Source organism: Bos indicus x Bos taurus, chromosome 3 (assembly GCF_003369695.1).
Source record: "Bos indicus x Bos taurus breed Angus x Brahman F1 hybrid chromosome 3, Bos_hybrid_MaternalHap_v2.0, whole genome shotgun sequence".
NCBI lineage: Eukaryota > Metazoa > Chordata > Mammalia > Artiodactyla > Bovidae > Bos > Bos indicus x Bos taurus.
Window position 1 is genome coordinate 25,956,611 of NC_040078.1, and position 24,865 is coordinate 25,981,475.

At 38.7% G+C, this 24,865-nt stretch overlaps 1 protein-coding gene and 1 pseudogene across 2 annotated transcripts in view; one reads left to right on the forward strand and one right to left on the reverse strand.

The window, feature by feature from the left end:
* Positions 1-24,865, reverse strand: part of MAN1A2 (mannosidase alpha class 1A member 2) — a 152,798-nt gene that overhangs the window by 94,373 nt on the left and 33,560 nt on the right. For both annotated transcript variants that reach the window (XM_027535743.1, XM_027535737.1), the window contains exons 2-3: positions 24,439-24,694; positions 7,443-7,539 (exon numbers count right to left, since the gene is read on the reverse strand). In XM_027535743.1, coding sequence (XP_027391544.1) covers positions 7,443-7,539; positions 24,439-24,694 — 353 coding nt within the window. The remainder of the gene's footprint in view (positions 1-7,442; positions 7,540-24,438; positions 24,695-24,865) is intronic.
* On the forward strand, positions 11,173-12,073 carry LOC113888737 (annotated as a pseudogene).

The following is a 24,865-nucleotide window of genomic DNA, read 5'->3' on the forward strand; positions in this document are numbered from 1 at the left end:
TGTAATACCATTGTCTGGTTTTGGTATTAAGAGATTTGGTGGTGGCACCAAGGAGATGTATCTATTAGGTGCAAATACCTAACAAGAGCACTTCAAAATATATAAAGTAAAAGCTGACAGAACTGAAAGGAACAAGAAAGAAATCCAATATAGTTGGGAACCTCAACACCCCTCACCTAGTAATTAATAAAACTACTAGATAGAAAATCAGCAAGGATGAGGAAGCCTGAACAAACCCATAAACCAATGAGATCCAACGGACATTAATAGAACATTCTACACCCAATAACATCACTACATATATACACATTCTATTCAAGCATAAATGGAACATTCACCAAGACAGGCCATATTCTGAGTCAAAAGGTAATTCTTAAATAATTTAAAAGACTTAAAGAATTGTAATCACACAAAGTATATTCTCTGAGTATGTGTGTGTGCTCACTCTCAGTCACTTCTGACATTTTGCAACTGCATGGACTATAGCCTGTCAGGCTCCTCTGTCCATGGAATTTTCCCAGCAAGAATACCAGAGTGGGTTGCCATTTCCTTCTCCAGGGGATCTTCTTGACCCAGGGATTGAGCCTGTGTCTCTTGCATTGGCAGGTGGATTCTTTACCACTGCACCATTTGGGAAGTCCATTCTTTGACCACGATGGAATTAAATTAGAAATCAATAACAGAAAGACAAAAGAAGAATCTCCAAGCATTTAGAAATTAAACAACTTAAGGTAAGTTTTTAAACATACTGAATTGAGTAAAAATGAAAATACAATATATCAAAATCTTTCAGATGCAGCTAAAGCAGCACTTGGCAGAAAACTATTTGACACTAAATGCTTACATTGGAAAAGAGGATCTAGAATCTATAATCTAGGCTTCTAGTTGAAGAAATTAGAAAAGCAAGAACAAAAGCAACCCAAATCATGCAGAAGAGTAGAAATAACAAAGAACAGATATCAAAGAAAATTAAAACATAAAGGAAACATAAGAAGATCAATGAAACCGAAAGCTGCTTCCTTGAAAATATCACTGAAATTGATAAAACTTTTAGCAAAACTGACAAAGGAAAAAAACGAAAACATAAATTACCAATATTAAGAATAAAAGGGGATTATAACTACAGCTACCATAGATATCAAAAAGGTAATATTACTCCAAACAACTCTATGCACATAATATCAATGGCTTAGATGAAACAAACCAATTCCTCAAAACCATCAATTACCAAAACGAAGCCATGAAATTAAAAGACGCTTACTTCTTGGAAGGAAAGTTATGACCAACCTGGATAGCATATTCAAAAGCAGAGACATTACTTTGCCAACAAAGGTCCGTCTAGTCAAGGCTATGGTTTTTCCAGTGGTCATGTATGGATGTGAGAGTTGGACTGTGAAGAAGGCTGAGCGCCAAAGAATTGATGCTTTTGAACTGGGCTGCTGGAGAAGACTCTTGAGAGTCCCTTGGACTGCAAGGAGATCCAACCAGTCCATTCTAAAGGAGATCAGCCCCGGGTGTTTTTTGGAAGGAATGATGCTAAAGCTGAAACTCCAGGACTTTGGCCATGCGAAGAGTTGACTCATTGGAAAAGACTCTGATGCTGGGAGGGATTAGGGGCAGGAGGAGAAGAGGATGACAGAGGATGAGATGGCTGGATGGCATCACCGACTGGATGGAAGTGAGTTTGAGTGAACTCCAGCAGTTGGTGATGGACAGGGAGGCCTGGCGTGCTGCGATTCATGGGGTCGCAAAGAGTAGGACACGACTGAGCGACTGAACTGAACTGACTGAACCTAAGGTGAAACAGATAGTGAATGGCCCTTATAGGGATGTGAAATAGAGAAACTGAGATTGTAGAAGTCGTAGTTGAAAATCTCCCATAAAAAAAAGCTCCACATGCAGATGGTTTCACTGGCAAATTATATAAAAACCTTAAGAAAGACTATCAAATCAACAGTACAGAAAAATGAAGAGCAGAGAAAACTTCCAAATTCATTTTATTACACTGATACCAAAACAAGACAAAGGTAGTACAAGAAAAATACAAAACAATATCCTTCCCTACATATGAATGCAAAATCCCCAACAAAATATTAGAAATAATTAGCAAGTTAGAAATAACAGAAAGAACTTATACATACCTGGAAGATAAAAGGCACATTTCAAAAAAGCACTGTAAAAACAAACAATATTCTTTTCCAAATCAAAATTCTTTCAAATGTAAGAAGAACTATCCCTAACAAAAATCTTTCAATTCTCCAAAGTATCTAAGTAAACCTAATTCATTCTATTAATCACTGTTGGAAAAATTATTATCAGTGGTAACCTATGTCCAGCAACATTTTCCTCTCTCCACTCACAAGGTCCAGGGCTGAGCCCCAACTAGACAAAATCAAACCAATTTATCCTGCTAAGATGTCAATCTGAAAATATAAACACACAGAGGAAAACAGAGGAAAGAGATAAAGAAAAAAGCTTAACTGGAATCAGATCTACTCTAGAACATCACTGATCTCATTAAATTTCTTTTTTAGTTTAAGCCATTTTGAAATGAATTTCCTGTTATATGTACAAAAAGAAACCTTGATGCCAACCAAGTACAAACTAGACAGAAGTCAGAGGAATATGATTTCAGTTACCATATAAAGAATGTTTTAATAATCAAGGCTAAGAAAAAGAAAATGGACACATTTTAAATTTCCTTATAATCTAGAATATTATGAACAGTGAAAAGCAGAAAGGCCGGTCACACTCGTGTCCGACTCGTCACAGCCCCTTGGACAGTAGCCCATCAGGCTTTTCTGTTGATGAAATTCTCCAGGAAAGAATACTGGGGCAAGTAGCCATTTCCTTCTCCAGGGGATCTTCCCAACACAGGAATCAAACACACATCTCCTGTACTACAGGCAGATTCTTTACCATCTAAGCCACCAAGAAGGTTCAATTCCTGCCTATATGCTCCTATAGTAATAGGTTAAGATTTTTAAAGTTTCTTCCAACTTTTACGATTCTAATTTTATAAAGGCATACAGAATCTGGGATGTCAAATGAGACCCTATGATCCTTCCCTTAGAAAGATCTTCAACAAAAAACCTAAGAACAGATTAAAAAAAAAATCCCAAATAATACTCACTAGCAAGAATATGAGATGTAGAAAAGGAACAAAGTAGGAAAAAGTCAAACTCTTCATTAATCCTTTAGTAAACTAACTTCATAACTGAAACTATCAGACAAAACAAACAATAAAAGATTCATTCCCACTTAGTTTATTCCACTGGAAGAAAAATGTAACCCCTCAAATGTTTTTCTAAAAGTATCAATATAAGCACCTACTTTTGACTACTGAAAATAATATAGATTGCATTTTCATTTTTTCTACATTTTTGGTACAATTTTGTCATAATAGATTTTTCCCATGTGCTGGTATTTTTTTTCCCTGTCCCTAGTTAGCTGAAGCAGAATTAGAAGCATGAACTTCAGCATGAAGTTGCCTATAATAAAAATCTGGCTCCATTATTTACTAGTTGTACAACCTTGAGTAAGTTAGTTAACCCTAATTGTGCTTCAGTTTCCTCCTCTGTAAAATGGGAATAATAATAATAGTACCTGCCTCTTAGTGTCTGAGTACTAAATAAGCCCGCTCACATAAATCACTTATATCAGTCCTTGGTATATAGTATGCTTATTATTCTGCTCAGCTTACCATAACAAAACACCATCCACTACGGGGCTTAAACAACAAAATTTCTTTTCTCACAGTTCTGCAGGTTAGAAACCAAGAGCAAGCTTCCAATCTTTAGAGGAACAGCTTCCTCTTGGCTTGATGTTCACCTTCTTGCTATATCATACCCACTCAGCCTTTTCTTAGTGTATGTGCAGCAGAAGAAAAGATTTTGGGTGCTTCTTCATATTCTTTAAGGGTTCCATCCCTTTCTGATTCAGGCCCCTAGTTTAATCTTAATTACGTCCCAAACACTCTATCTCCAAATACAGTCACATTGGGAGGCAGAGCTGCAACAGGTGAATTTGTGGGGCACAAGATTCAGCCTTCAGGAGTATGCACTGTATAAATACTATTGATGCTGCCACTAGTAATGTGTATGTAACTATTGTTACTAGTAATGTAACTAGTAATGTGTATGTAACATACACACATGCAAAGGAAAATACAGTTTTATTCACAAACCCAATTACAGAATCTCTAAAGCAAATAACTGACCTCATACCTCAATAAAAAGGTAAAAATTTTATTGGAAAATACTTAATTGATACTCATTACAAGATGATCCCTCAGAAATACCAAATCAAAACTGACAAAATCTTGCTTCTGTACCAAATGAAAAGACTAATTTTGTAAAGTCACCCTTTCCAACTCTCCTCTGTCCATGGGATTTTCCAGGCAAGAATACTGCAGTGGGTTGCCCTTTCCTTCTCCATTTCCAACTCTAGGCTCCTTTAATTTCTATGATCTCACAAATAACTTTGTTTATCCAGTAAACCAGTTTAAGTGTTCCTAATGGCCAGTCAGTAAGAACTCACCTGACAATAATCTGAACCTGTCATTGCCCTGGTCATCATTTACCAACCTGACCAAATAGTGATCTACAAAGGTCACTTGTGAAGAAGTCTGACAAAAAGTACCACAAATTAAAACCACTTTTCATAAGGGAATTCCCTGTTGGCCCAGTAGTTAGGACTCCAAACTTTCACTGACATGGGCCTGGGTTCAATCCTTGGTCAGGGGACTAAGATCCTGCAAGCCACGTGGCAAGCAGCACAGCCATAAATAAATAAATAGCAAAACCCATTTCATAAAAATGCTATTTTTAAAAAGAGAAAACATTAAGTCAAAACGTACCCATTAGGATTTTAACAAAGTCACATTTATTTAAGAAGGAAATGGGCTTGTCTGGTGGCTCAGATGGTAAAGAATCTGCCTGAAATGGGGGAGATCTGGGTTCGATCCATGGGTCGGGAAGATTGGCTGGAGAAGGGCATGGCTACCCACTCCAGTATTCTTGCCTGAAGAATTCCATGGACAGAGGAGACTGGCAAACTATGTAGTCCATGACGTCGCAAAGAGTTTGACACAAGAGAGCAACTCTTTCAGACTTTAAAAAAGAAACAACCATTTTGCTCACTAAATGAATTATATTGACTCATAAGGAATAAAATTTTAAGAAGTTACCTGAAAGCTCATTTATCTTTAAATTCAGCAAATAATCATACCTTACAGTTACTGATTAAGTAAATTAAGTTATTGATTACAGTCATGATTAAGTAAAACAAATGTATGTTATTTACCTACTACCTCGCCTAGGACCATACTATTTGCTAAGTCTTACTATATTAGATGTTCTGAGAAGTAAGATTTAAAAAACTAAACAGAAAATTAACATCCAACTCATTTTCAAAGGGCTCAGAGTTTACCACTGAGTTTAATACAAACGGATGGTTAGTTGCAGAGAGGATCTAATTTTAATTAATCATTAAATATCTTTTACTGCACTAATGTCTCACTGTGGCCTCCACAAAGCAACAGTAACTCTTAATTCTGTAACCTCTGCTAAGGAAATAAACTATACTTCATTAAGTGATAGATGCAAAATTAAATGTCATATGTGAGATCTCTGGGTGTCTTTCATTACCTAAAGAAAAATTTTTTCCATTATTCCTCCATCCCAACATCTCTCAAACCCAGGAGAAATTATCTTTTCAGTCATTTTCTTTTTTGACAGGAAACAATCAAGCATTGAAAAAATTATGAGATATCACTGCACAGGAAAAATTCTTCCTTAGTCACAATAAAAAAATAGTTATTATTGTGGTGTTGCATTACAATTAGTAAAGATGACTGCACTTCATGTGACTGACAAATGTGCTTTCTGATTCTATTAGTATTTTCTTGTCTTTACCTACTGCTATTTAAAAGATATCCATCACATCAAGAAGCACCTAAAATGAGAGAAGATGTGAAGACTCTAAAGAACAACTTGATAATATTTAAGACTTTTTCTTAAGTTAAATAAAAGTTGTTAAGGTAGTTAACACTCTTTTAAACTGAGAAATTTAACACGTGAACTGAACTCACGTGAGGTAGAAAGTTATTAAATTCAAGTTAAACAAAGAGCTCTTCCCCAAACCTTCATCCACACACAGACTGTCAATTTCTCCCTTGGAACTGTGAATATACTATACATTTACTCAATTTATCAACTGAATCACCTTGGGCATGTTACTTATTATTTTTTTTTTTTAACATACATAGCTAACACTACTGGAATTTCCTATCCTTTTCGTCCTCTGCAGTATCAGAATTGGGACTATGTTGAAGAAAAACAATTACAAATAGGTATGTATCTTTCTTACACTAAAGAAAAACAATGCAGAAAAAGCTTCAAAATACAAATAAATGACTAAAACATCTGTATGCAAATACAAAATTTATCACTTATCTGTGATAACTAAATCTTGAGTAAAACTTGCAAAAAACTACACCTTGCTTCAAATTACAGTTCTATAGAAATACAGTTGTTACTGTTGTTTAGTCACTTAAGTTGTGTCCGACTCTTTTGTGACCCCATGGACTGAAGCCCACGAGAAATAAAGAAGACCCCCCCCCCTTATCTCAAGGTGCCCAGATACCTGGAACCCTGGAGAGTACCAAACTCTACATGTTTTTTTCCTATACATACGTATGTATAATACAGTTTAATTTATAAATTAGGCACAGTATGAGATTGACAATAACTAATAATAAAATAGAATAATTATAATAATTTACTGCAATAAACATTATGTAGATGTGGTCTCTCTCTTCCTTAAAAGATCTTACTGTACAAACGTAAAGACTTTTCCATCTTAACTAAGCACTTAATTGCACTACGGCCATAACCTGTGCAGTCTGAAGCTCAACAGTAAAACTAGCACAAATTTACTTCCTCACAATTTCATGATTAGAATATTTATTCTTAGCCTGAGATCTTAATTTCAGCATATGGTCCTTTTATTAAGCGAAGAACTTTCATCTTTTCACTTAAAGAAAGCACTTCACAGTTTCTCTTTGGTAAATCCAAATTGCTGGCATCACTAATCTTGTGTTGTGGGCCTATTATTAAGTAAAATAAGGACTACCTGAACACAAGCACTGCGCTATCTCCACAGTTGATCTGATGCCCAGACAGATGGCTAACTAACAAGTAGGATACACTGGACAAAGAGATGGTTCATACCCTAGGCTGGAAAAGGCACAAAATTTTAATTTATTAATTATTTCCGAAAATTTCCATTTAATATTTTCAGACTGAGATTGACCATAAGTAAATGAAATAGAAAGAAAACAAAAGCTTAGATAAGCAGGGACTACTGTACTCAGGTTTTAGAAAGTAACTAAATAGTTAGATCCTATTTTTAAAATAAAAACAGTAAAAAAGCAGCCTTACCAAATATATTAGTGGAGTGTCCTTTCCTTGCAATAGGTCTGAGTTCATTATGCCCCCATCCATATATCCTGTAATTATCCCAGGCATGTTTCATCATCTGAGAAAAGAAAAATTATAACCCATCAATTTACATTTTTCACAGACTGTTATCCTTACATTTCATGCAATTTAAAGATTCTATTACTATATCCTTACACATTCTCCTGTACCTCCTACATTAGTATATTATTCTGTTAACATCGGTGTCAATGTGAAAACATATATAATCATGTTTAACTTAAGTCTACACAACAGAACAAAAAAATAGGTGTAATAAAGAAGCTCTTTTTATTGGGGAGCAAAGTGTCTATTTGGCATTCTTTCCTTTTAGGAACTGCCAATCCTTTCAGATGGAGAAGGCAATGGCACCCCACTCCAGTACTCTTGCCTGGAAAATCCCATGGACAGAGGAGCCTGGTGGGCTGCAGTCCATGGGGTCGCTAGGAGTCAGACACAACTGAGTGACTTCCCTTTCACTTTTTGCTTTCGTGCACTGGAGAAGGAAATGGCAACCCACTCCAGTGTTCTTGCCTGGAGAATCCCAGGGACGGGGGAGCCTGGTGGGCTGCCGTCTACAGGGTCGCACAGAGTCGGACACGACTGAAGTGACTTAGCATAGCATAGCATAATCCTTTCAGAAACAGCTCCCCTTCCCTCACTGTAACCATGACAGAGCTGTCAAAAATGGGTTCTGATTCCACAATCAATGAACATAGCCTGGCTAGAGTATCCCTAATCTTTAGACCAAAGATCAGCAAACTTCCTATAAAGTATTTTAGACCTTGACGTCTATACGGTATATATGCTAACCACTAAACTCAGCTACTGCAGCAAGAAGCAGCCCTGGACAATATGTAAACAAATGAGCATGACTGGGCTCCAATTAAACTGTGTTTTTAAAAACCAGGAAGCAGGCAGAGTTTGGCCAGCAGGTTGCAGCCTGCCAATCAATCCCTGACCTACACTAAGTGACTGGGTACATGGGATCCAGTAAAGGCAATCAAGTCCTTTCACACATATTGTTACAGATACCATGAGACAAAGGACTCTCTTGTTTTGCAATCTCAAGACCTATGCAATATATAATCCTGGAGCTGAGGGGGGCTAACTCTCCCAACATGGAGAAATGAAGTAACAAAAGAAAATAGAGATATACATATCTGTTGACAATAACATCTACAGGGTTGGACTGAGCCAAATTTGAAGCCCTGGTTTAGAGCGCTAGGCTAATAAATATTTTTATATCAATTAGTTTGAACTGGGTTTCTTTCAACCCAGTGAGTACTAACCTATACAACAGCAGAGTATTTAATTAAATATCAGTTTAATTATGTAATAGTAGCTTATGGTGTATCAAACATAATATTCATTAAAACATTTCTCAACTTTTTTTGCAGCCTACTCAGACATTTGAAAACTAGGCAAAAATATTACAAGGAAATTAAAAATCAATATATCTTAAAAACAAAGATGCAAAATTCCTTAACAAAAATTAACAATACATAAAAAGGATACTACACAATGACCATGTGCAATTTAAGTCAGGAATATAAGTGAATTTAACATTCAAAAACCCATCAACATATTTCACCATGTTAACAAATAAAAGGGAAAAAAACATACAATCATCTTTTTAGATGTAGACAAAGCCATTTGTAAAATTCAACACCCAGTCATGCTTAAAAAAAAAAAAAAAAAAAAACTCTCAGAAAACTATAATTACAGGCAACATCCTCAACTTACTAAAGGGCATCTTCAAAAAAAACCCTACAGCAGCCATCATACGTAATGGCAGAAGACCCTACTTCTAAGGTTGAGAACAAATCAAATACATGCATGCTCACCACTTCTTTTCAATAATCTACTGAAAGTGCTAGCCAGTGCAAAAAGAAAAAGAACAAAGGGCATAAAAATCAAAAAGGAAAAAGTACCTCTATTCACAAAGCATGTGACTATGTACAAGGAAAACCCTAAGCAATCTTAAAAAGCCAATAAACTAACAGATGACTGCAGTAAAAAAAAAAATTCAAGTTCAGCAAACTAAAATCAAATACATTTCTACATGCTAGTTGTGATCAGAAATGGATATTCAAAAACAATTACATCTATAAAACATCAAAAAACATGAAATAGAATATGTGCAAGAACTATACACTAAGACCTACAAAACACTGCTGCTAGGAGAAATTAAAGAAAACCAACAAGGGTCACTTGTTGAACAGTCACTGAAGGCTTTCTCATACTCAGTACATTTGCAAGGCTTTTCTCCGATATGAGTTCGCTGGTGTTTTCTGAGGTTTGCATTCTGACTGAAGGTTCTACCACATTCACTGCATTTATAAGGTTTCACTCTGGTATGAATCCTCTGGTGCTAAATAAGAGATAAGCTGAACGCAGTGGTCACAGCAAACATCCTCTTCCTACAACACAAGAGAAGACTCTACACATGGACATCACCAGATGGTCAATACCAAAATCAGATTGATTATATTCTTTGCAGGCAAAGTTGCAGAAGCTCTATACAGTCAGCAAAAACAAAACAGGGGAGTTGACTGTGGCTCAGATCATGAACTTTTTATTGCAAAATTCAGACTTAAACTGAAAAAATAGGGAAAACCACTAGACCATTCAGGTATGACCTAAATCAAATCTCTTATGATTATATAGTAAAAGAGACAAATAGATTCAGAGGATTAGATCTGATAGACAGAGTGCCTGAAGAATACAGAGGTTCGTGACATTGTACAGGAAGCAGTGATCAAGACCATCCCCAAGAAAAAGAAATGCAAAAAGGCAAAATGGTTGTCTTATGAGGCCTTACAAATAGCTGAGAAAAGAAGAGAAGCAAAAGGCAAAGGAGAAAAGGAAAGATAAACCCATCTGAATGCAGAGTTCCAAAGAATTACAAGGAGAGATAAGAAAGCCTTCCTCAGCGATCAATGCAAAGAAATAGAGGAAAACAATAGAATGGGAAAGAAAATCAGAGATACCAAGGGAACTCTTCATGCAAAGATGGGCACCATTAAGAACAGAAATGGTGTGGACTTAACAGAAGCAGAAGACATTAAGAAGAGGTGGCAAGAATACACAGAAGAACTATCCAAAAACTATATTCATGACCCAGATAATCACGGTGGTGTGATCACTCACCTAGAGCCAGACATCCTGGAATGTGAAGTCAAGTGAGCCATAGGAAGCATCACCACGAATAAAGTTTGTGAAGGTGATAGAATTCCAGGTGAGCTATTTCTAAAAGATGATGTTGTGAAAGTGCTGCACTCAATATGCCAGCAAATTTGGAAAACTCAGCAGTGGCCACAGGACTGGAAAAGGTCATCCCAATCCCAAAGAAAGGCAATGCCAAAGAATGTTCAAACTACCACACAATTGCACTCATCTCACACGCTAGCAAAGTAATGCTCAAAATTCTCCAAGTCAGGCTTCAACAGTATGTGAACTGTGAACTTCCAGATGTTCAAGCTGGATTTTAAAAAGATAGAGATCAAATTGCCAAAATTTGTTGGATCATCAAAAAAGCCCAAGAGTTCCAGAAAAATATCTATTTCTGCTTTACTGACTATACCAAAGCTGACTGGATGGATCACAACAAACTGTGGAAAATTCTTCAAGAGATGGGAATACCAGACCACCTGACCTGCCTCCTGATAAATCTGTATGCAGCTCAAGAAGCAACAGTTAGGCTCTTTTCGTGCCTAGCGCAGCCATGGCTCGGGGTCCCAAGAAGCACCTGAAACGCGTAGCAGCTCCAAAACATTGGATGCTGGATAAACTGACTGGTGTGTTTGCCCCTTGTCCATCTACCGGCCCCTACAAGCTAAGGGAGTGTCTCCCCCTAATCATTTTCCTAAGGAATAGACTTAAGTATGCCCTAACTGGAGACGAAGTAAAGAAGATTTGCATGCAGTGTTTCATTAAGATCGATGGCAAAGTCCGCACAGATATAACCTACCCTGCTGGTTTTATGGATGTCATCAGCATTAATAAGACTGGAGAGAATTTTCGTTTGATCTATGACACCAAGGGTCGCTTTGCTGTTCATCGTATTACACCTGAGGAGGCCAAGTATAAATTGTGCAAAGTAAGAAAGATATTTGTGGGAACCAAAGGAATCCCTCATCTGGTAACCCATGACGCTCGTACCATCCATTACCCTGATCCCCTCATCAAGGTGAATGATACCATTCAGACTGACTTGGAGACTGGCAAGATTACTGATTTCATCAAATTTGACACTGGTAACCTGTGCATGGTGACTGGAGGTGCTAACCTGGGAAGAATTGGTGTGATTACAAACCGGGAGAGGCATCCAGGTTCTTTTGATGTAGTTCATGTGAAAGATGCGAACGGCAACAGCTTTGCCAAACGGCTCTCAAAACATTTTCGTTATTGGCAAAGGCAACAAACCGTGGATCTCTCTTCCCCGTGGAAAGGGTATTCACCTTACCATTGCTGAGGAGAGAGATAAGAGATTGGCAGCCAAACAGAGCAGTGGATAAAATGATCTCTATGTGATGTGATTGGAAAAGTCTTTGTAATTAAAGATAATACCAAGTGAAAAAAAAAAAAAAAAAGAAGCAACAGTTAGAACTGGGCATGGAACAACAGACTGGTTCCAAATAGGAAAAGGAGCATGTCAAAGCTATATACTGTCACTCTGCTTATTTAACTTATACGCAGAGTACATCATACAAAATGCCAGGCTGGAAGAAGCACAAGGTGGAATGAAGATTGCCAGGAGAAATATCAATAACCTCAGATATGCAGATGACAACACCCTTATGGCAGAAAGTGAAGAAGAACTAAAGAGCCTCTTGATGAAAGTGGAAGAACAGAGTGAAGAAGCTGGCTTAAAACTCAACATTCAGAAAACTAAGATCATGGCATCTGGTTCCATCACTTCATGGCAAATAGACAGGGAAATAATGGAAACAGTGAGAAACTTTATTTTTTAGGGTTCCAAAATCACAGTAGATGGTGACTGCAGCCATGAAATTAAAAGACACTTGCTCCTTGGAAGAAAAGCTATGACCAACCTAGACAGCATATTAAAAAGTAGAGACATTTGCCAACAAAAGTCCATCTAGTCAAAGCTATGGTTTTTCCAGTAGTCATGTATGGATGTGAAAGTTGGACTATAAAGAAAGCTGAGCACCGAAAAATTGATGCTTTTGAACTGTGGTGTTGGAAAAGACTCTTCAGAGAGTCCCTTGGACTGCAAGGAGATCCAACCGGTCCATTCTGAAGGAGATCAGCCCTGGGATTTCTTTGGAAGGAATGATGCTAAAGCTGAAACTCCAGTACTTTGGCCACCTCATGCGAAGAGTTGATTCATTGGAAAAGACTGATGCTGGGAGGGATTGGGGGCAGGAGAAGGGAACGATAGAGGATGACCGTTTGATTGAAACTCTAAAAAAGACAAATCTAATCTTAAATGACTAAAGGCAGATCAGTAGTTGCCTGGGGCCAAGGAATGGGGTGAACTGACTGAAGAGGGACACAAACTATTTTGAGATGATGGATGTACTCACAGCTTGACTGCAATTGTTACACCGGTGTGTACAACTGTCCAAACTCATCAAGCTGAACTCAAAATAGACACATTTTACGGTACATAAAATATGTCTCAATGATGTTGAATTTTTAAAAATTCTAACAGCCTGTCCTATCTTCCCCACTTTCCTAACTTCCCCTTTTCCTGAGCCAATTACTTAAACTTTCACCCGTTTTTCTATTTACCACTGTATAGTTTACAGGGTGAGTTCTTGATTTAAAAAAAAATTTAGCTGTTTACTATATGCCCCTGTAGTTAATTTAGCTTTCTTATAAACTATCAACCCACCCCTATATATACTTTTCCATTTATATTCCCTGTCTCACTCTTTCAATATAGTTAACAGTTTTTTTTCTTATATTACTATTGATATATTAATTTGTTCAATTTTTGTTTTCCCTGATGTTAACTACTGGTCTGAAGTTTGGTGGGGTTTATTATTGATGTAGTTTTAGTAAAAATTATTAATTTACTTCCAAATTAAACGAGTTTCAAAACCTCTCTCAAAATTATCAAACACACCAGAAAACTGTCAGTTTCAGTTTATTCTCTGATAAATCCTTTCTGAGGCTCCTTCCTCCTACTCTAAAGGGGAGTTCCGTTCCCTCTACCTGAAGTACAGCCAGCATCCTCCTGATTCCCATTTTCACAATCCCGACAGTGCCCTTGCTTTCTCTCTCTAGTGACAGATCACCTGTTTCCAAAATCACTTTATATCCCTATTTTTATGCTGAAGCATATTTTCTAGTAGCAATCTGACAAAATGTCTAAAAATATTTTTCCCTCAGATTTGAGTCATAATTTGGCTGAATACATAATTCTTTCTAAGCCTTAGCTCCACACTCTTTCAGTTTCTAATATTATTGTTGAAGAATCTAATGTGCCATTATACACAATCCCAATCTTTTGGGTGGAACTATTTTTTTCTCTATAAACTTTTAGGATCTGTTATGCCACTTTTTCTAAAATTTTCTAAAACTTCGTTCTAAAATTTCAGTAGGAACCTTTGAACTGTGTCTCTGAATTCTTCCCCTCTATTTTCCATGTTCTCTTTTCAAAACCACTAATCAATCATTTATTAGATGTTACAGACTGATCTTATCATTTTTCTTATTTTCTCAACCTTTTGTGACACGACTGAGCAACTGAACTGAACTGAATTTTGTCCTTCTGAGAAAGATGCTCAATTTTATCTTCCAATTCTTCTCTTGAATTTTAAAACTATCACATTTTTATTTTCCAAGAACTCTTTCTTATTCTGTAAATGTTCCTTTTTATAACTAATTTGCATTTTATAAATTTAGTTTTTTGGCACTCTAAAGATGTTAATTCTTTTTAGATACATGTATTCTGGTCCCTGCATGGTTTTTGTATGCTCTAAATTCTTTTCTTCCATTTCTCTCATGTAACAAACTTTCTATACATGTCAGGTTTTCTTTGGTTTGCTCTTCACATATGAGTAAAGCACTTATAAAATAATCAAAGGCTGTCAATGAACAGGCTAGACTTGTTGACTGAGTTTCATCTTAGGGAGATCAGGTGAAACCCATGGGGCATTTTACTGAAGAACAGAGTAACTCTTTCCTCTTGTGCCAGTCATAGTCAGGTCTCCCCAGAGAAAAATCCTTCATTTTCCTGCTTACTGAAAATAAATCTGATTAGCAGAATTTTAAAAGTCTAGCAGAATAAAGCTGTCTCAATATTCAGAATCCATTTTTCACTTAATGCTCTCTACCTCCAACACTCTTCATTTTTTTAGAATAACTTCTGCCCCTTCCCCTCAGCCATACCATACCTGGTATTTCCCAAATCTAGATCTTCTCTAATTTATCCATCCAAAAGTAAACTTTTAGTTTTCTTTTGGGAAAGGGAGGACAGAATTGGAGATTTAGGGGTTAAAAGCTCCTTTTAAAACTTTCAAATAATCCTTTTCCAGCTCTATTTTATACCCCTGCCTTCAGAAGTAAATAGTGCTTTAATTCTTGAAACTTTTTCAGATATTCTGCAGGTAATGCACATCACCTTGCCTCTTATTAGCATCTTCCCCTGCAGGTTAGGTCTCAACTTTCTCTCCTTGCTAAGGCATCAACCATAATTTTTAACAGGACCCTGCGCAGGGATTCTTAAGTTTTATGTTAATCTACAAGAACACTAGATAACGCGATGTTATCTAAAGGATTCACTCAGCAGGTCTGGGTTGTCCAAACCCTACACATCCTCAGAAAAGATTTGGCCTAAGCCAGGCTCCTGGAAAATAACCTCTAAACTTTTATTATTCTGCCTGTGAAGAGCATTTTTGTTTACCTAAAGCCTTGAGTCATGTCAGACAGTTTATGCTAATAATGTGATTTATGGTAGGGACCTTGAAACACATGGAATCAGCCTGATCTCTGGAGGCACTGGAGAATTAAGACTACATGGGCTTAATTAAGACTACATGGGCCAAGCCTACATGGGCTTCCCTGGTGGCTCAGATGGTAAAGAATCTGCCTGCAATTAGGGAGACCTGGGTTTGATCCCTGGGTTGGGAAGATCCCCTGGAGGAGGGCATGACAACCCACTCCAGTATTCTTACTGAGAGAATCCGCATGGACAAAGGAGCCTGGTGGGCTACAGTCCATGGGATCACAAAGAGTTGGACACAACTGAGCAACTAAGCACAGCACAAAGCAACAGATTTCCCAACCTGAGGATCTGGCAAAGGGACTGAGAACCCCCAGGAAATCTGACTTTGGAGGCCAGTGGGATTTGATTATAGAACTTCTGCAGGGCTGGGGAAACAGACTCTTGGAGAACACAAACAAAACCTTTAGGAGACCAGGAGCCAGAAGAAAGGAAGAGTCTCCACAAGGAGCAAACTTGCCCATGAGTGTCCAGCAGTCTCCAGCAGACACGTGGATCAACAGTGGCCTGCTATGGGGTCAGCTATGGGGTCAGAGACACTGAATACAACAATATGTGCACAAGTCCTTTTGAAGGAGGCTGCCATTACCAGGTACATTAACTCTACCACAGTTTCGTCTCAGGCCAAGCAACAGGGAGGGAACAGAGCCCCAGCCATCAACAGGAAATTGGATTAAACATTTACTGAGCAAGGCTGCACCAGACGCAGTTTCCCCCCAGTCAGTCTCTCCCATCAAGAAGCTTCTATAAGTCTCTTGTCCTTATCCGTCAGAGGGCAGAGAGAATGAAAACCACAATCACAGAAAACTAACCAAATTGATCACATGGATCACAGCCTTGTCTAACTCAATGAAACTATAAGCCATGGCCACCCAACACAGACAAGTCATAGTGAAGAGTTCTGACAAAACATGGTCCACTGGAGAAGGGAATGGAAAACCACTTCAGTATTCTTGCCTTGAGAACCCCATGAACAGTATGAAAAGGCGAAAAGAAATGATGCTAAAAGATGAACTCCCCAGGCTGATAGGTGCTCAATATGCAACTGGAAAAGAATGAGAAATAACTCCAGGAAGAATGGAGAGACAGAGTAAAAGCAAAAACAATGCCCACTAGTGGATATGACTGGTGATGGAAGTAAAGTCTGATGCTGTAAAGAACAATATTCCATCGAAACCTGGAATGTAGGTCCATGAACCAAGATAAATTGGAAGTGGTCCAACAGGAGCTGGCAAGAGTGGGCATCGACATTTTAGGAATTAGTGAACTAAAATGGACTGGAATGGGCAAATTAAATTCAGACGATCATTATATCTACTACTGTGGGCGAGAATCCCTTAAAAGCAATGGAGTAGCCCTCATAGTCAACAGTCTGAAATGCAGTACTGGGTACAATCTCAAAAATCATAGAATGATCTCTGTTTGTTTCCAAGGCAAATCATTCAACATCACAGTAATCCAAGCCTATGACACAACCACTAATGCCAAAGAAGGTAAAGCAGAACAGCTCTATGATGACATACAAGACCTTTTAGAACTAACACCCAGAAAAGATGTCCTTTTCATCATAGGGGACTGGAATGCAAAAGTAGGAAGTCAAGAGATACCTGGAGTAACAGGAAAATTTGGCCTTGGAGTACAAAATGAAGCAGGGCAAAGGCAAACAGTGTTGCCAAAAGAATGCACTGATCATAGCAAACATCCTCCTCCAACAACACAAGAAACTACACATGGACATAATGAGATGGCCAATACCAAAATCACATTAAATATATTCTTTGCAGCTGAAGATGGAGAAGCTCTATACAGTCAGCAAAAACAAGACTGGAGGTGACTGTAGCTCAGATCATGATCTCTTACTGCAAAATTCAAGACTTAAACTGAAAAAAGTAGGGAAAACCACTAGATCATTCAGGTATGACCTAAACAAAACCCCTTATGATTATACAGTAGAAGTGACAAATAGATTCAAGGGATTAGAATTGACAGAGTGCCTGAAACTATGGACAGAGGTTAGTGACCTTCTACAGGAAGCAGTGATCGAGACTATCCCCAAGAAAAAGAAAGGCAAAAAGGCAAAATGATTTTCTGAGGAGGCCTTACAAAGATGTGAGAAAAGAAGAGAAGCTAAAGGCAAAGGAGAAAAGGACAGATATACCCATCTGAATGCAGAGTTCCAAAGATTAGCAAGGAGAGATATGAAAGCCTTCCTCAGAGACCAATGCAAAGAAATAGAGGAAAACAACAGAATGGGAAAGACTAGAGATCTCTTCAAGAAAATTAGAGATACCAAGGGAACATTTCATGCAAAGATAGGCTCGATAAAGGACAGAAATGGTATGGACCTAACAGAAGCAGAAGATACTGAGAAGAGGTGGCAAGAATACACAGAAGAACTATACAAGAAAGATCTTCATGACCCAGATAACCACGATGGTGTGATCGCTCACCTTGAGCCAGATGTCCTGGAGTGCAAAGTTAAGTGGGCGTTAGGAAGCACCACTACAAACAAAGCTAGTGGAGGTGATGGAATTCCAGTTGAGCTATTTCAAATCCTAAAAGATGATGCTGTGAAAGTGCTGCACTCAATATGACAGCAAATTTGGAAAACTCAGCAGTAGCCACAGGACTGGAAAAGGTGTTTTCATTCCAATCCCGAAGAAGACCAATGCCAAAGAATGTTCAAACTACTGCACAATTGCACTCATCCCACACGCTAGCAAAGTAATGCTCCAATTCTCCAAGCCAGGCTTCAACGGTATGTGAACTGTGAACTTCCAGATGTTCAAGCTGGATTTTGAATGTGCAGAGGAACCAGAGATCAAATTGCCAATTTCCACTGATCATAGAAAAAGCAAGAGAGTTCTAGAAAAACATGTACTTCTGCTTTATTGACTACACCAAAGCCTTTGATTGTGTGGATCACAACAAACTGTGGAAAATTCTGAAAGAGATGGGAATACCAGATCACCTGATCTGCTTCTTGAGAAATCTGTACACAGCTCAAGAAGCAATAGTTAGAACTGGACATGGAACAAGAGTGCTTCCAAACTGGGGAAGGAGTATGTCAAGGTTGTATACTGTCACACTCCTTATTTAACTTATATGCAGAGTACATCACACAAAATGCTGGGCTGGATGAAGCACAAGCTGGGTTAAAGAATGCCAGGAGAAATATCAACAACCTCAGATATGGAGATGACACCACCCTTATGGCAGAAAGTGAAGAAGAACTAAAGAGCCTCTTGATGAAAGTGAAAGAGGAGAGTGAAAAAACTGGATTAAAACTCATTCAAAAAACAAAGATCATGGCATACGGTCCCATCACATCATGGCTAATAGATGGGGAAACAATGGAAACAGTGACAGACTTGGCTTTTTAGGGGTCCAGAATCACTGTAGATGGTGATTGCAGCCATGAAATTAAAAGATGCTTGTTCCCTGAAGAAAAGCTATCACCAACTTAGACTGCATATTAATGAGCAGAGACATTACTTTGCCAACAAAGGTCCGTCTAGTCAAAGCTATGTTTTTCCCAGTAGTCATGTATGGATGTGAGAATTTGACTATAAAGAAAGCTGAGCACCAAAGAATTGATGCTCTTGAACTCTGGTGCTGGAGAAGACTCTTCAGAGAGTCCCTTGGACTGCAAGGACATCAAATAATCAGTCTTCAAGGAAATCAGTCCTGAGTATTTATTTGAGGGACTGATGCTGAAGCTGCAACGCCAATACTTTGGCCACCTGATGCGAAGAACTGACTCACTAGAAAAGACCCTGATGCTGGGAAAGATTGAAGGCAGAAAGAAAAGGGGACAACATAGGATGAGATGGCTGGATGGAATCATTAACTCGATGGACATGAGCTTGAGCAAGCTTCAGGAGTTGGTGATGGACAGGGAAGCCTGGAATGCTGCAATCCATGGGGTCAAAAAGAGTCGGACACAACTAAGTGACTGAACTGAATAAAAAATAATTATTAAAAAAAACCCAAAAACCTGGACACCAAGGCTCAGGTTTACTTCTCTGGTTGGTAATACATCACACATACTGCCACATATCATTTCTGGGAGAATTAAGCACCGTCCATATCACTCCATGTTCAAGGTCAGGAGGGGCAGCGGTGAGGAGATACCCCTCGTCCAAGGTAAGAGAAACCCAAGTCAGATGGTAGGTGTTGCAAGAGGGCATCAGTGGGTATACACACTGAAACCATAATCACAGACAACTAGTCAATTTAACCACACTAGGACCACAGCCTTGTCTAATTCAATGAAACTAAGCCATACCCGTGGGGCCAACCAAGAAGGGTGGGTCTGGTGGAGAGGTCTGACAGAATGTGGTCCACTGGAGAAAGGAATGGCAAACCACTTCAGTATTCTTGCCTTGAGAACGCCATGAACAGTATGAAAGGCAAAATGACAGGATACTGAAAGAGGAACTCTTCAGGTCAGTAGGTGCCCAATATGCTACTGGAGATCAGTGGAGAAATAACTCCAGAAAGAATGAAGGGATGGAGCCAAAGCAAAAACAATACCCAGTTGTGGATATGACTGGTGATAGAAGCAAGGTCTGATGCTGTAAAGAGCAATATTGCTTAGGAAACTGGAATGTCAGGTCCATGAATCAAGGCAAATTACAAGTGGTCAAACAGGAGATGGCAAGAGTGAATGTCAACATTCTAGGAAATGGACTGGAATGCGTGAATTTAACTCAGATGACCATTATATCTACTACCACGGGCAGGAATCCCTTAGAAGAAATGGAGTAGCCATCATGGTCAACAAAACAGTCCGAAATGCAGTACTTGGATGCAATCTCAAAAATGACAGAATGATCTCTGTTCGTTTCCGAGGCAAACCATTCAATATCACAGTAATCCAAGTCTATGCCCCAGCCAGTAACACTGAAGAAGCTGAATGGTTCTATGAAGACCTACAAGACCTTTTAGAACTAACACCCAAAAAAGATGTCCTTTTCATTATAGGGGACTGGAATGCAAAAGTAGGAAGTCAAGCAACACCCGGAGTAACAGGCAAATTTGGCCTTGGAATACGAAATGAAGCAGGGCAAAGACCAATAGAGTTTTCCCAAGAAAATGCACTGGTCATAGCAAACACCCTCTTCCAACAACACAAGAGAAGACTCTACACGTGGACATCACCAGATGGTCAACACCGAAATCAGATTGATTATATTCTTCACAGCCAAAGATGGAGAAGCTCTATACAGTCAGCAAAAACAAGACCAGGAGCTGACTGTGGCTCAGATCATGAACTCGTTATTGCCAAATTCAGACTTAAGTTGAAGAAAGTAGAGAAAACCACTAGACCATTCAGGTATGATCTAAATCAAATCCCTTATGATTATACAGTGGAAGTGACAAATAGATTTAAGGGACTAGATCTGATAGATAGAGTGACTGGTGAACTATGGACAGAGGTTCGTGACACTGTACAGGAGACAGGGATCAAGACCATCCCCATGGAAAAGAAGTGCAAAAAAGCAAAATGGCTGTCTGGGGAGGCCTTACAAATATCTGTGAAAAGAAGAGAAGCGAAAAGCAAAGGAGAAAAGGAAAGATATAAGCATCTGAATGCAGAGTTCTGAAGAATAGCAAGAACAGATAAGAAAGCCTTCCTCAGAGACCAATGCAAAGAAATAGAGGAAAACAACAGAATGGGAAAGACCAGAGATCTCTTCAAGAAAATTAGAGATACCAAGGGAATATTTCACGCAAAGATGGGCTCAATAAAGGACAGAAATGGTATGGACCTAACAGAAGCAGAAGATATTAAGAAGAGGTGGCAAGAATACACAGAAGAACTGTACAAAAAGGATCTTCAAGACCAAGATAATCACAATGATGTGATCACTCACCTAGAGCCAGATGTCCTGGAATGTGAAGTCAAGTGGGCCTTAGAAATCATCACTACAAACAAAGCTAGTGGAGGTGATGGAATTCCAGTTGAGCTATTCCAAATCCTGAAAGATGATGCTGTGAAAGTGCTGCACTCAATTTGCCAGCAAATTTGGAAAACTCAGCAGTGGCCACAGGACTGGAAAAGGTCAGTTTTCATTCCAATCCCAAAGAAAGGCAATGCCAAAGAATGCTCAAACTACCACACAATTGCACTCATCTCACACACTAGTAAAGTAATGCTCAAAATTCTCCAAGCCAGGCTTCAGCAATATGTGAACCGTGAACTTCCTGATGTTCAAGCTGGTTTTAGAAAAGGCAGAGGAACCAGAGATCAAATAGCCAACATCTGCTGGAACATGGAAAAAGCAAGAGAGTTCCAGAAAAACATCTATTTCTGCTTTATTGACTATGCCAAAGCCTTTGACTGTGTGGATCACAAGAAACTGTGGACAATTCTGAAAGAGATGGGAATACCAGACCACCTGACCTGCCTCCTGAGAAACCTATATGCAGGTCAGGAAGCAACAGTTAGAATGGACATGGAACAAAAGACTGGTTCCAAATAGGAAAAGGAGTACGTCAAGGCTGTATATTGTCACCCTGCTTATTTAACTTCTATGCAGAGTACATCATGAGAAACGCTAGGCTGGAAGAAGCACAAGCTGGGATCAAGTTTGCTGGGAGAAATATCAATCACCTCAGATATGCAGATGACACCACCCTTATGGCAGAAAGTGAAAAGGAACTCAAAAGCCTCTTGATGAAAATGAAAGTGGAGAGAAAAAAAGTTGGCTTAAAGCTCAACATTCAGAAAACGAAGATCATGGCATCCCATCCCATCACTTCATGGGAAACAGATGGAGAAACAGTGGAAACAGTGTCAGACTTTATTTTTTTGAGCTCCAAAATCACTGCTGATAGTGACTGCAGCCATGAAATTAAAAGACGCTTACTCCTTGGAAGGAAAGTTATGACCAACCTAGATAGCATATTCAAAAGCAGAGACATTACTTTGCCAACAAAGGTCTGTCTAGTCAAGGCTATGGTTTTTCCTGTGGTCATGTATGGATGTGAGAGTTGGACTATGAAAAAAGCTGAGCACCAAAGAATTGATGCTTTTGAACTGTGGTGTTAGAGAAGACTCTTGAGAGTCCCTTGGACTGCAAGGAGATCCAACCAGTCCATTCTAAAGGAGATCAGCCCTGGGATTTCTTTGGAAGGAATGATGCTAAAGCTGAAACTCCAGTACTTTGGCCACCTCATGCAAAGAGTTGACTCATTGGAAAAGACTCTGATGCTGGGAGGGATTGCGGGCAGGAGAAGGGGACGACAGAGGATGAGATGGCTGGATGGCATCACTGACTCGATGGACGTGAGTCTGAGTGAACTCTGGGAGTTGGTGATGGACAGGGAGGCCTGGCGTGCTGCAATTCATGGGGTCACGAAGAGTCGGACTCAACTAAGCGACTGATCTGAACTGAACTGATATCATTCCACTGTGAGAGGACAATGAGAAGCTTTTCCTGGTCTACTGGACTTTGTCCTATATGCCTTTTCTATTGATTTTAATCTGTATGCTTTCAATGAATAAACCATGAATATAACAGTTTGCTAAGTTCTATGAGTACTCCCAGTGTATCACTGAACCTGTGGGTGGTAGTAGGTCCCCAGGGAAGCCTGACATGCTGCAGTCCATGGGGTCGCAAAGAGTCAGACACTAATCAGGGACTAAACTGAACTGAAACACACAGTGTTATCTATGTGAATTATTACGTACATCAGAAAGTATTTCAATAAATTCTAATGACATTAAAAAATATTATCAAAGTCTCCTCTGCTGCTGCTGCTGCTAAGTCACTTCAGTCGTGTCCGACTCTGTGCAACCCCATGGATGGCAGCCCGCCAGGCTCCCCTGTCCCTGAGATTCTCCAGGCAAGAACACTGGAGTGGGTTGCCATTTCCTTTTCCAATGCATGCAAGTGAAAAGTGAAAGGGAAGTCGCTCAGTCATGTCTGACTCTAGCGACCCCATGGACTGCAGCCTACCAGACTCCTCCGTCCATGGGATTTTCCAGGCAAAAGTACTGGAGTGGGGTGCCACTGCCTTTTCCTCAACACTGCCCAAAGAAAGTGCCTCAAGCAGCCTGAACACAAAACACAGAATCCAGAGTAAGGTAAAATCAAAGTACATATCTTATACTAACTCATAAAGGATGCTAAAATACCTGCAAATCTTCCATATTCACTACTAGAATATATCCTAATAGATATCTATTTGAACTAAACGTATTGTCTTATGTTATGATAAACAATCAATTTTAAATACTGTTTATGCTATTTCAAAATCTGTTTCTTCACAACAGTAAAACTAAAACTCTACCCAGCATTAGCAGGATTTCTAATTAACAAAGTTCTACTAAAACATTCACTAGATTCCTTCTCATTCTGGTATTTTATCTCCAAAGAACCCTTAGAATAACAAAACTGAAAGACTCCTGAGACCAAACAAATTTCAATAATGCTGAAATCAATCCTTCCCCATTAAATTCATTGAGACTCTTTGGAAAGATGTGTTCTTAATCTGCAGTATGGTTAAGTGGTATCACGACGGGTTCCTTGAAAGATGGTACATATAAAGCTAGCTCTTCAGAAACTTGCTAACTCTTCAGAAACTAGTAACAAGCAGAGGTCCTTGAAAACAGATATTTATGAAATTTCTTATTAAATCATAAACTGTTTATGGGTCTATTCTACATTATTTATAAAATATTGAGTATCAAAAGTTCTCTGAACACAAGATAAGCAGCTTAACTATCCAATCAACATCATATCAAAAATTTTAAGTATCCTGTAATTATGATTGATATTAAGAGAGTTTTAGCACTTGATGCCATCTTGTAAACTGAACTACAATTCTGACCTCAAAACAAACAATTTGATCAAAGTATGACAAAGTCTGTACCACAGATGGCATAAATACAGACAGACAGATAAACTTACACCCAGTCAAATGCATACCTATATCCCTAACCACCCCATATCACAAATCTCAGCTTATTACCTCTTTAATTTTTTCCCTTTTCTCTCTTAGGTCATTATCTTCCGGGTCTCCACCATGTGTTCCTATAAGGTTTGGTATAGGAACTGCTGGCAGTGGCTTTTTCTCTCTTATCTTCATTTCTTGGACTACCTTATTTTTCTCTGTCTGTATTTCTGCTCGGATTTCCTCTCTTGACTTTTTTAATTTTTCTTTTGCTTCTTCTAGAGCCTTCTCGTGATCAGCTCGAATTTTATTTCTCAAACGTTCTTCTTCTTCCCTGTAAGAAGAGGAGAAAAATAAATACAAAACTTAAAGCTTCCTTCACCAAACCTTGATAGTTGTTTTCTACTCCTGCCATCGAAAAGAAAGAACAACCCATGAGAGAGACTTGGATCTCCCTATACAAGTGAAAGTCTCTCAGTTGTGTCTGACTCTTTGAGACCCCATG